The sequence below is a fragment of the Semicossyphus pulcher genome, unplaced genomic scaffold (assembly GCF_022749685.1).
Source record: "Semicossyphus pulcher isolate SPU_LCO1_2020_fin unplaced genomic scaffold, fSemPul1.0.p SCAF_6, whole genome shotgun sequence".
NCBI classification, from domain to species: Eukaryota; Metazoa; Chordata; class Actinopteri; order Labriformes; family Labridae; genus Semicossyphus; species Semicossyphus pulcher.
In genome coordinates, this window is record NW_027211737.1 from 24,292,042 (window position 1) to 24,304,882 (window position 12,841).

General features: G+C 38.7%; 1 protein-coding gene across 6 annotated transcripts in view; it reads left to right on the forward strand.

The window, feature by feature from the left end:
* pbx3b (pre-B-cell leukemia homeobox 3b) overlaps positions 1–2,050 on the forward strand; it is a 61,222-nt gene extending 59,172 nt beyond the window's left edge. For 4 of the 6 annotated variants that reach the window (XM_069683139.1, XM_069683141.1, XM_069683140.1 and 1 more), the window contains one exon: positions 849–939. Coding sequence is in view for 2 of the 6 variants with exons in the window: in XM_069683137.1 (XP_069539238.1) it covers positions 849–941 (93 nt within the window). In the remaining 4 variants the exon portion in view is untranslated. Of the gene's footprint in view, positions 1–848 lie in introns of all 6 variants that reach the window. The other 2 variants (XM_069683137.1, XM_069683138.1) reach the window with 1 other exon arrangement.
* The last annotated feature ends 10,791 nt before the right edge of the window (positions 2,051–12,841 follow it).

Genomic DNA, 12,841 nt, shown 5'->3' on the forward strand with positions numbered 1-12,841 from the left:
CAAAACGTGGAGGCTGATGCCAGCGCTCGCTACTTTTGGTGTCATTTTGGCTTTGCTGCAGCCGCGTTGCTATAAGCTCTTTAGACATGTCAGCTCCTACCAGGATCAAGTGTTTTTCACTTTCTCACAAGGTTTCTCACTTCCATGCGCAGTGTAGACCTGTGCCCACTGGCTCAGCACAGCTCAGTATGATCTCTACTAAAACAGCAACTGACGGCAGTGAACAGCCTCGACACATGAAAGGAGAGAAAGAGAACAGAAGAGGGATACAGTCATAAAATATAGTGAATCAGTCTATTGCTCCTGTTTGGTTGCAACAAGCCTGAAAGAGCCTTATAGATTTATTAGCATAGCCTAACCTTTAGCTTTGTTGGCGGTGACGTAGAAGGATCCAGTAAAGGCTAGGTCACGCCTGGAGCGAGGCAAAGTCAGGCTGGCTAAGACTGGCTCTCTGGGAGAGGCCCTGCCCTGTCACTTCCACTCAGCTCTCCCCACCTCACCCGGCCCGAGCCCTCCCTCCTCCTGACTGACAGCAGAATATGTAGCGACAAGCTGTCGGCCGCTGCTGAAATCTGCTTAGACGCTGATTTCAGGGAGCGCTCCCATTGGTCGGGACACGAGACAAATTTGTTTCCGAGAGTGTCTCTGCTGATGCTACTGTAACGCAAAGGACTAATCACACAGCGTCAGCGTGTGTAAAACAGCGTTATATCAGCTGACACGACCAGCATCTATGTCTCGCTTCCATCTTTGGAGCGTTGTGTTACGTTTTGGGAGGGAAAATGTGCAAAGCTCATATTGCAAAGAGCGTGATTGTAATCGCAACCTTCTTCCTATTTGTGTCTCAGGCTAATGGAGGGTGGCAAGATGCAACGACTCCGTCTTCTGTAATATCTCCCACAGAAGGACCAGGAAGTGTGCACTCCGATACCTCGAATTGATCCGCTATTAATGCATCTTCGCCTCCAGCTGGGGAAATGGACTCTTTTAACAGCAGAGGATATACAAAAACAAACTTTTCACGACAGATTGGTTTTCCTGTACCTTCAAATTCCCCACAAACACACAAATTGACATCGTGCGTCATTAAGTGTCTCCTGATTGTTCGGTGGTTTCTTTCTGTCTCCATGAATCAACATGCTCTTATTTGTTCGTCGGAGGGGTAAGCACACACATGTACAAACAGAAAACAGACGATTCTCAGCAAAACTTTCAGGATCTGGACTTTCCATACCGGATGATGCTCTTTTTAACGTTTTCTATGGCATTTTAATTCCTTTGATTCTCCATTTAATTACAGCTTTCCACTTCCATAATTGGCTTCTCTTTCAGTTCACATGTACATAGATTAAAGCAGCTGTTTCTTTGACTGTAATGTGCTCGCAATCTTGTCCAGCAAGTCAACAATGCTCCGGCTGACAGCTCAATGGCAGCTTTGTAGTTCCTTTCAAGATTTATTTTTGCCTTACAGCTGTATACATTAGTCGAAGGAAATCACTATTCAAAGTCTGGAACATAAAGGAGTGTAATTGATTGCTTGACTTTAACATGACACCATTCCATATTTTATAATTTGATGTTTAGTATGTACATATGTAAACATTTTTTTTGTACTGCTTATCAAACAAACCCCCCACCCAACAGTAGATCATCTCGTCACGGCGTGCGGGAGCCGGCCCCGTTACACAGGAAAAGTTGTACATAATATAGCTTAAGAGTAATTATACATCCCACCAATCAATACACAGCTTTATTACCTCATTCAAATTCATCCACACCAATAATTTCAGACATTTCTGTAGCTTAGAGTGCTCACTTACTACCTCTAAACCATGCTTTCTTTGGCCCTTATTTCATGTATGAGTTCCTTTGACTCCATCTTGTAACACTGTAAACTCTTCATTCTCTATGTAATCTAATGTATATTTTAATCTTTTAATAAAACGCTGTCGCCGCACAGCAACTTAAAACGACAAAAATAAAACAATGAAAATGATAACAATATTAATACCATGGAAAAATGGACGGGGGAGGCGGGGGAGGGGAAGGGGAGGGCTGGTTGGAAAAGTTGTCGGTGTGTGGCTTTTACGCCGGGGTGCGATGAACATTGTTGATAAATTAACACCAAACAGTGAAACTGTTGTAAATACTGAAGAAGAAAAAAAAACATTTTGAATGTTGCTCATCTTGTTACTAAATCATGCAAAAAAAGAAAAGAAAAAACGAGTATAAAAAGTGTAATGCATAGAGGTTTCAGTATTCAGAACTGTACATTTTCAGCTCTGTTCAACAGGGTGCAGAACTTCTTTTCTCTCTTTTCTATTGTATGTGATTCTGAAACTGAAAAGTCATGACAAATGATTTGTGGCAGTGATTCTAATGTATTAAAGATGTTTAGTGTTACTTTCTAACCAGACTACACCCTGGACTGAAAAGTCTTCCTTGTGGTAGTTGTGTAATTTCAAACATGAATAAAACTTTTGCTTTCATGACAGCAGGTCGTGCTTTCTTTCATGTGTGTGGAAGATTTCAACCTTTATTTAAACCTCGAGTATTTGCCAGTTCATTTCTGGAAGTCTTTTACTTCTAACTTTTCTGTTTTGCATGTTTTAGGCAATTTTACTAAATTAATTTACACAATTACACACAAATATACACTTCAATTTAAAGTGTTTAGTTAAAGGTAGAATAAGTAGGATCTTTCCTTGCATTTTGTCAACAACACATTCAAACAGGGCCCCTCCTCCTGGGCTCTTCGTCACCAGAAGCTCACTCTCTCGTGCGAGAACACGCCCACCCCGCCAAGCTAACACCGACAGCATCACGGTTACCTTTGCGCTAGCATGCTAACTGCTGGTTACCGTTGCGCTAGCATGCTAACCGCTGGTTACCTTTGTTCTACCCGGTTTGAAGCACCAACCTGTCCAACAGAAAGAAGGCCAACTCTGCATCGCTCTTTCGCCATGTTCGCCGCTCTGAATGGGGCCCAGTTGCTAATTTGAACCACTCCCACACTCAACTATACGCCGTGATTGGCTCAGGGAACCACATCGGCGCCTCTCCTGAAAACGTCCCGTGCAAAGCAAAACAACAGAATAGATGCAGAGGGAAGGGTCTCACAAGGGTCTGCACACACACTCACCAACACACGTGTATAGAGGCCCATAAGTGATGATTTATATTATATTATATTTGTAAATGTCTATATTTTATTTTAAAGCCTACTTATTAAACCTTTAATCATTTTTATGCAGAGATCCCTGCACAGATCCTGCATAAGCTCCTGTTTTCACACTGCATAGAAGGTACAGACTTAACCTGGTTTGCAGCTACTGTCGGGCTGACATGGTTAGTGCAATTAACTGAAATGTCAGGCACTTCTAATTCAGGCTATTTGGTCTGTCTGTTGTGGAAAGGCTGCCTTAATGGATCATTGGTTACCAATTCCACATGGAGATTGACATCCATTTATCCTCATTTTCTCTGCAGAGTTCTTCATTCCTGTCTTCCTCCTGAGCTCACGTCCGCTCTCTGTGTCTCTCACTCATGCAGCCTCCTGGACTTTTGTAAATACCACAGGAAACACCGCAGCAAACAGAGAACATACCCACGCAGCTAATTTGTGTGAGTGCATGCATGCCAGTGTGCACGTGTAGATGGGTATTTGTTCAGATTTCAACATGAGTGAAGATAGAGAGGTGTAACAGGGTAGCATGAGTTTAATTCAAGCGCAAAGCACAGACGGTGTCTCAGGAGAGCAGATTTGTCCACTCAACCAGTGCAGAACTTCATTGAACACCTTTCTGTGGAAATCATATCTTTATCCTGATATTACACAACCATGACAAAGACTTACAAACGCATGGAGGAGTTTATATCAACAGCATTTTAGATTAAAAAAGAGTATAATAGCTAATTACCCCTACTAATTTTTCTGCTAATTTATAATGATTAAACTAAGGGAGATTTTGCAACATGTTTAACATTTTTTTCCTGTAACATTTAATGCATCAGCACCAGTGTATTTACTCCATGCTGACTGTTTAAGGCCATTCTTCTCTAATAAAAATGGAGTGTGCACAAGCATACATATTTCCTCTTACAGGGCCATAGAAAGCAGTCCAGCACTGCAGCTCCCTGCCATTTGGATTACAATCTACTTGCTCACTCTACCTTTACAAATAGATACATTTGCTTCCTCAAGAGTTCAACTATTGGATTTTAAGCACTGCACTCAGCAAAATTGGCCTCCGAACCTTTTAAATAAAGAAGTTACATTTTCCCAGATTATGCCTATTAGAGATTTTTCTAAGCTTCATTAAGGACGACATTTTCTAAGTAAAATTCACCATGAAAAGCATGCATCATTAAATATGGAAATCCAGAGTTATATTAGCAATACGCACATAGCTAGTGCCAATTAAATTAGAGAAAGATATCATTTATATTATTAAGGTAGAGTTCATATTGAATTAAATAGAAAATGTAATTTTTTCACAGTTTGATTTATAGCTTACAGAGCATTGTTCACAGACCCATGTTATTCTGGATTTCAATACAGAGACTGTTTGTATTAAAATGTGAAAAGCTGTAATTGCATCACACTGCTGCTAAATTCAATTGGTGGGAGGTTCAAACAGAAACTCATAAGCTTGCACATGTGTGTTTTTCAGTCTTAAATGTGACTTTATATGCACAATAATGTAAACAACAAACCCCTTAAAACATATTTAGTGTCTGCAACCAGCTTGTTCTTTACTTTTGATTTGATCTGAACAACTGTTTCTTTATGAGAGCCTTAGGAATGTGGTTTCAGAGTAAAAGTAATTAGTATGAATGGAGTCCAAGACAACATGCAACATGTTTTTGCTTTGATGCTTGATCAAAGATTTGGACTTGCAGGATGAGGAAACAGAGAAACCTAATAGATCTTAATTCATTAGAGAGCAATGTTTTTGAGATATTCCAGGAAGCAGGCCAATGTGAAAGCTGATATGAGTTCATCAGCAGCAGCTCAATATTTTAAGTATTTTCCGAAAAATAGCACTAACATGATCAGGAAACATATTGTATGTCAAATGCTGAGCACAAATCACACCTGTTTCTATGATCAAGAGAGAGAAATGTCTGGAGCCACAGAGACCCAAATAGAGTTAGAGAATAAAAAGCAGAAACTGACGCTTCTGAACCAACATGACTAAGTAGGTTTCAGATAGTTGTATAATATAAACACACAGTCTCGACAAAATGCAACAGAACTCAGACATGGGCTAATGCTGACAAAGTTATAAAAGGTATAATGTTTGGCTTTATCCCAAATTTTGTTCCAAGCATGTGTGTGGGTGTGTTGTAAAAGACCTTAAAAGTACTTTTTCTAGTCTATTTTTCTTTTAAAATGGGCAAAAACAGAAGACCCCACTTGGTCAGTCTATCATGATAGTCCCCTGTTGCTAATAAAGACGTGTATGTGTGTGTTTGCGTGTGTGTGTATGTACATTGGAAATCACAAGTTTTAGCTTAAAGTTGTTGCTTTATTTCCCATTATGTATTTATAAACACAGTTTAAAGCTTGTATACAGTTATATTATAATGTAGGTGTATGCAGGTAAAAGGACACTTACCGTAAGGTGGTTATGATTTCCTGGGACAAGTTGTTTATTATTGCAGCTTTATTTTACTATATGATCCTTAATTATGTTTTGCTGTTTGTGTGCCCACAGGAGGAGGAGTTACATATTTGACATATAGAGTAATAAACATCTATATATTGCCGAAAACTATATGGTGCCTTAAAAAAGTGGAAATTATATAAGTTTATATACTTTTTATAAATGCATGTAGCATATGAGTGCTTTATGATTTATGTGAACCACCAATGACAGAAGAGTTTAAATGAGTTAAATAAACCTTCTTGTTTTGGGTCTGTCACTTTAAATTTCTGGTTTCAGTCCAATGTTTAACATACTTATTGACCTATTTGATGTGACACAGTGCATCATGGGAGTTTATGAGGAGAATTCTACTGTCAAAATGTGATGCTGATTTACTTCATATGCTTACAATTTTAACTGTAAATCAAAAATGGCACTTTAGCTGACTAATCTGCTTCGTCAAGGCTTTTACACAGAGCAGCATTACACAGTGCATTATACCAGATCTGGTTAACTCACTTTCATTTCTTCTGTAATATCCCATTTAGATAATGATTTTTGCTTTGTTAGAGCTTCTTAAATGAGATGCTCATAAAGGCAGAGACATAAGCCTGAGAGTGGAGTACAGTAGTGTGATTTAGTGAGCAGGAGTATAATGGACCAGAGACTTCCTGCACTGATCTCTGCAGCAGCTTCTATTAAGAGATGAGTCCTGAGTGGCCTTTGAGCTTAAAACAGTGGAGTTAATTAACATTTGATCCTCCCTCTCCTTACATCTTTAGAAGTTCATTTTATATTTCTTTTCAGACCATTTTGGCGCTCGGATATTGCTTTACGATCACATTGTAGCCTCCTCTCTGAACTGATGCTGGCTTATCATTGCTTGTTGGGCAGAAGCAGGCATGTGAAGGCTTGTGACAGGAGACAGATGTTTGCCTTACCTCTTAGCAGACGCGTGTCAGCAAGCAGGGGCTGCCTTTGTGCTGCTCAAATATACTGACACCAAGCCTGAAAAAAAGGAAACAGCCAAATAAAACAGCAGCTGTAAATGTATTTCTTCTTTTTTACACACCCTTCAAAATAAAACTATCAATATTGATATCAGACTTTATTAAATTAATTAGTGTATTTATTCAAGACTTTTCTAATCTGGCTTCATACAGACTTCATTCCAGAGCCAACTCAAATTGTCCAACTTACAAAGCAGGTGTAAGACACCAAAGCAGATGATGTATTTTACCTACAATATAATAATAATAATAATAACTTTATTTATATAGCACCTTTAAAAACAAGTGTTTACAAGGTGCTTTGACAGCCAAGCAAACAAAGTAAAGCAGAGAACAAGCAGATCATAAAACCAGCAAATCACAAAACAAGCAAAGCACAAAACCCAATACCCAATAGGCAACAGGAGAACCCACACAGCCAAGACCAAGGGGATGAAGCAGGAAGAAGTACAAAGAGTAAATAAAATAAAATAAAATAAAATACCTAAAAGAGATAAAAGAAAGAAAATAATGCAAAAAGAAATAAAAGCTGTAAAAGCAATAGGAGAGATAGAAACCAGTAAAGGCAATAAAAACAATAAAAGAGCTAAAGCAATATAAGCAATAAGGAGCACAGTTTCATATAAAAGTCCCACAAGGTTCAAGTTTTTTTATACAAAACTGATTGTGGTGACGTGCTGCATCTGCTTTTGATTGTATTTGGTAATTGTGGACTCATTTATACTACATTTTCACTGTTTGCTTTGAAACAAATGTGTTAAAACATGTGTCAGTTGTATTAATAAACCAATAATGAAAGGTGTGTTTTAGAGGCGGTGTCATCATACAATGACACAATGCAAACATGACACCTGACACCCTGAAAAAGTGCCACAGGGCTGGTAAGTGGATCGTGTGGGGCGATTAGACTGAACACTAATGTTTCATCCTGCTGTGCCTGAATAACAGGAAAGTTCACCACATGAAGAGGTTTTCCTTTTACAGCAGAGTTCAATGTTTTTTTATTAAAGGTGAATAACTAAGTATAACATATAAAACATTAACACTATAACTTCTCGTAAAGGTTTGAACAACAAAAGGGTGGTTATTATTATAGCATTGATAAAATGGTAATAAGTAACACCTCTAAAACACTAATCCAAAAGTTTATTGTCATATTAACTTTTTACAAGGAAACAATACTTAAATTGTTGTTATTGTTTAAGTGCTGTTACTTAAAGGTGCCATATAGAGGTCATGTTATGAAGCGATGTTTGTATAGAATGTTCCCATTTTGTCTCGCCATGCATGAGGAGTCACATGTACACCCAGGTGGAAATAATGCACCAACAAATGTAGCAATGTGCTAACACAGGCAAAGAAGAAGAAAACAGTAAGTTAGCGAAGACGAATGTTACTAACACTCAATGTAAAGTATTGTTAAAGTGGCTTGTAAACTGCATTTGCACAGACTTCAAGGGTACACATGATGCATTTTTTGTGGGGAATTATTGCAGTGTTACATAAATTGTGTAACCTGCCTAGCCATTATTAATTTCATGCATCACAATTTCTAATATATATGCATTCACTGTGCTTTTTATTAAGTGTTTTCTGTACAGGCTCTGGTTTAACTGTTAGTTATTTGTATTAAAGTGATTAATATGTCAGTGAGGAGCTGGCAGACATGCCCGGGACGATTGTATAACTGTTAATGCTTTTGGAAAATGTCTATTAGACTGGCAGGGCATGGTAAATTAGGGTACCTCTTAAAGTTGTGGCATGAAAAATTCCTTTGATAACATGAGAATGTGGCACACCAATATCTGCTGATTGAGGCTGCTTATACAGGTAACATAAGTACCACTGGTGACAGTTATCTTGGAATGTAGATCCATCTGTCTTGATTCCTGGAGACTTTCTTTCCCCCTCATGACTAATAAAAAAATTGTCAGGACAATCATTGGAATTAATTAATTTATCCATTCATTATTTAAAAAATACTGTAACTCCTTGCATACAGTGATAACATGTTACTCTCCAAGTAGCTTAAAGATCTAAAGTGAAACATGTAAATTAAATGTCCTGTGTTCAAACGCCACCCAGGCCTCCTTCCTCTCTCCCCCACTGCGTCTCGTCCGTCTCCCTGTCTCCTCTTGGATATATATCCTGACACCCAAAAAACAAATGATCCTGTTGTCAACTTCTGGAAAAAAGATAAAGCGGCTGAACCAATTTGTTATCCAAGATTAGGCAAGTGGGTCATTGAATAAGTATCTGAGACAACAGTCGAAATTCATTTACAGGCTTTAGAAAAGGTAGAAAGTGACAGGTCTACCTAAAGTGACAACATGTTTGTGCCCGGATGCCTCTGATGTTTTTTTTCTTACTAAACATAAAGTGGTTTGTTAAATATTGTTTGCTACATTCGCTCATGAAGGAGGTGGATGATTCAAAGAGGGACGACAGCATGCTGAGAAAGATTATCAAAAGCTTCAGCAAGAACTCAGAGTAGTTAAAGCTACAGTCAGAGTTATAGCTGAGCTTTAGAACCTGCATTCACTTTATTGTTAGCTTTACATCTCAAAGAGCCTATGGAGAGGTTGGAACTGTTATTTGTTGGTGTTAGTGCCTTTTTTCCAGCTGCATAAATACAGAACAATGCTCGCAGTGTAGTGAGGGGCTTCTGTATATGTTCTCCTGTCTCTTTGTCTGTATGAGCCATGTTCTGGTTGTGTCTCGTTCTTTGTGTAGCAGTATGTCATCGGTGGAGGCATCGTGATTTTATATTTACAGTCAAATTAGTTTAATGTAAAGAGTTAGATGTTGTATGTTGTTTGGTCGTTTATAAAAGACCCAACAACTTAAAAACGGTGTCTCATGTCCTGAGGTGGTACAATTGCATAAAGGGAGTTCCCAATCTATCAATCACTAATCATTTTTAACAGATTAAAGCAACAAGAAAACATAGAAATGTATTAATCACAAAGGTAATTTCGGAGCCAGATGGCTCCAAAGTTACAGTACAAAATACAAGTAATACAAAATAACTTCTAAATTAACTTATACAATAAATTATATAGGGTATATGGGTTAAATGCAAAAGAGAAAGTGCCTCATATAATAACAATAGTACAAGAAGTTATGAACGGTGCTAACAAGAGGTGATAAAAAAAAAACTAATACTGCACGAGATGATGATAAATACATTGTAAATGATAATTTAAGTTATATTGCACAAGATAGTGAAAAGTAAAGGCATTAGCACATGGTACTAATACATAACAGTGGTATTGCACATGATAACACATAAATAAAGCCCCTGATATGGAAATGTAATATAGCACATTAAGGCTGTCAACAAATATTCTAAATACAAATATATAACCCAATTCTAAAAAAAACAGATATTCGATTATTAAAGTTAATATTCGATGTGAAAAATATCTGCACTACTGCGGCTGTCTCACAACGAACCTGTCTGTTTTTTTACAAGGAATAATCAAACGTTATTTTGGGACATTTTTGAATGAGCACATGATTAAAGAATTTGTATTAAAGCCGTGCATGCACAAGACCCTTCATGCACCATTTTTCCTCCTGCTGAATGGGGAGGAGTTATACAGTAAGATGGCCAAAGGTGAAAAAGACCTCCTGTGGTGCTCCTCAGTGGTCTCCATCTACCGCTGTAGGTGCTCTGGTAGAACTCCAGTGAGTTAAATGTGAGCGAGTGAGCTAAAAATGTGCTCATATGGTGAATCATTTCCTTTTTCCAGAGCCAAACTAGTGGTTTCGACAGTTTCTGGGGTTTTTTTTTAATCTCACCTTTATGAGGACAGAGAATCTCATCGAGACCTTTATGCTAAGCTAACTATGCTAAGCTAATCTCTTCTGGCTGTATTTTTCTACTTAAAGGACAGATATCAGGTGGTAACGATATATAAACTTGTCTTAGTAAGACAACTGTTTTTAACTGTTGCTCTCTTTTCATGTTCATTACACAAGTCATTGTTTAAGATAAGAATAATAGAACTGGTTTACTAACGTCCTTCTGCTGTATTTCATAAGAGTAACAATAATATCACTGAAATATCTCCAAACCTAAAATCCAGCATCACGCCGCTTTGATTCTGGTAATAACTTCACTAATTTTTGCAGCACATCCTCCCTCCTCCTCCGTGCACCGTCTCGTGCAGTGTGGCTATAGGCTACAGTGTGTAATGGGAAGTCATTAGCTTTTGGTCTGATGCAGTTTGTTCTCAGTCCCTCGCTGCTGCATTTATATTTCATATCTTATGTTTCACACTGTATTAACAGCTGTGGCTTGTTTTTGCCATCTGCAGACAATTACTTTAGTTTACTCGGCTTTGTAATAATAACATGTTTTCTCCTTGCTGCTCTCTCAATAGACAACATACTGCAAATTCTTGACAGGTGCTGAGGCGTTTGCTCGGGAGACACGGCGAGGAGGATTATTACTGCATTATTTAGTTCTCCTGAAATAAACAAACACATTCCCTTTCTGGCATCATGTGCGACGGTACCACGTCAGCATTGTGTTGTGTTGCATCGCTCCGGCTCCGAGCAGCCAATTATGATTTGCGTCGACTACCGAGAAGAACCTCAGTGCCCCGTTTCACTACCAACAAGACCCACTTAGTGTCGCATATTTTCCCTCCCTCGCCCTCTCATTTGCTCAGTGTCTCCTCCTTTTATGACCTTTTTACATTCACCTTGCCTTGTTTCACCTACTTGCTATCACCGCAGTGGCTCAGGTTCCGCTCCACAGTCTAGTTTCAGTATAATAACTTGACACTTCACATTGCATTAGTCTTAGTCCCGACAACAAGGTTATGTGACCTATAGTGTCAGGGAGCATACACCATACTTGCCTGGAGTAGCTATTTATCAAGACAGCTTTGGGCCACCTATGATTCAGAGCAGAACAAATACAGATGTGAGGCAGTCTCACCGAGGACATACTCGTCCAGCAACCTCAGTATTAGCTAGAAAAGCATCACCGTTTTCTCTTACAGGGACCTGATTGGACGGTTAATCCCAACAGGATGCATTTTAATACATAGTTAACAAAATAAAAGCATACATATCATTTTTATTTACTCAAATGTGGTGTAAAGTAAAGAGAAAATTCTATTAGCTCATAATTGTGTAGATCTTTTTTATTCTATTGATTACAGTAGTATTGATTATGCACACTGAGCAGAGAGGCTATAGCTAAGTGTTGACAGCCATGCACAGGGAGAACAGGGAGTCTCCAGGCTGCAGAGAAAAGAGGCCGGCTCCGGACCCCGAGGAAGTCATTAGGAGACCAGTGACCTCACTGGTGCAGCGCTCAAAAAAGCTGCCCACTGGCATGATGTCATATTTAACATGCCATCAGTCATTCTAGCACCTCTGGCCATCAAACCTGACGAGCATAAAGATATTGACCACTTGAGATCACAAAGAGGAAACGTGTTAAAGCGAGCTCGCGTTTATTGTTTCATTACAGCAGATTTACGATCACGACTTTTGGGCTTCTTGTCACGGTTAATGCAGCGATGTGCAAAAATCAACCCTTGGGCAACTTCCTCCTCCACACTCTGCAGTGCACATCTGGCCCTCATAACAATCCCTCACACACATCAGTGGAGTAACAGGCGTGTAAACTCATGTTAGACATGACGTTTCAAAATAAAGAGCTTGTTTATTTTCAAAACCGTTGACCAGGCCTGAACCATGTGTTTGCTCTTACTTTACAAAGTGATTGAATTTAACCTGAGCCATTTTGCATTATACTTCCCAGTGCATTATACAGTATGTGATCAGAAGCTGTGCCCCATTTAAGGCAAGCATATATATTTTTGATGCCACATTACAGGATAGAGATGGATTGAATTTCTTATTATTTATTAAGATTTAAACGCTTTATAAATGTGTATCGTAGTCTGTATATAACTGGTGGGCAGTGGTTTTGTAGAGACTGTAGTCCTCTTAAAGGGGCACACCGGCTGTCTGAAGATGACATCATCAGGATTATTTTCTCTTGTACTTGGAAGACAAAATGTTTAACCAAAAGCCTGCGCTATAAACTGTTGCTTGGAATTTAAAGATGTGGACCTTATCAGAAGAAACCATAGACTGTATAAAAAGATGGACGACATGACAGCTCCCTAAAAGTGAAGCCAAGACATCTCTATC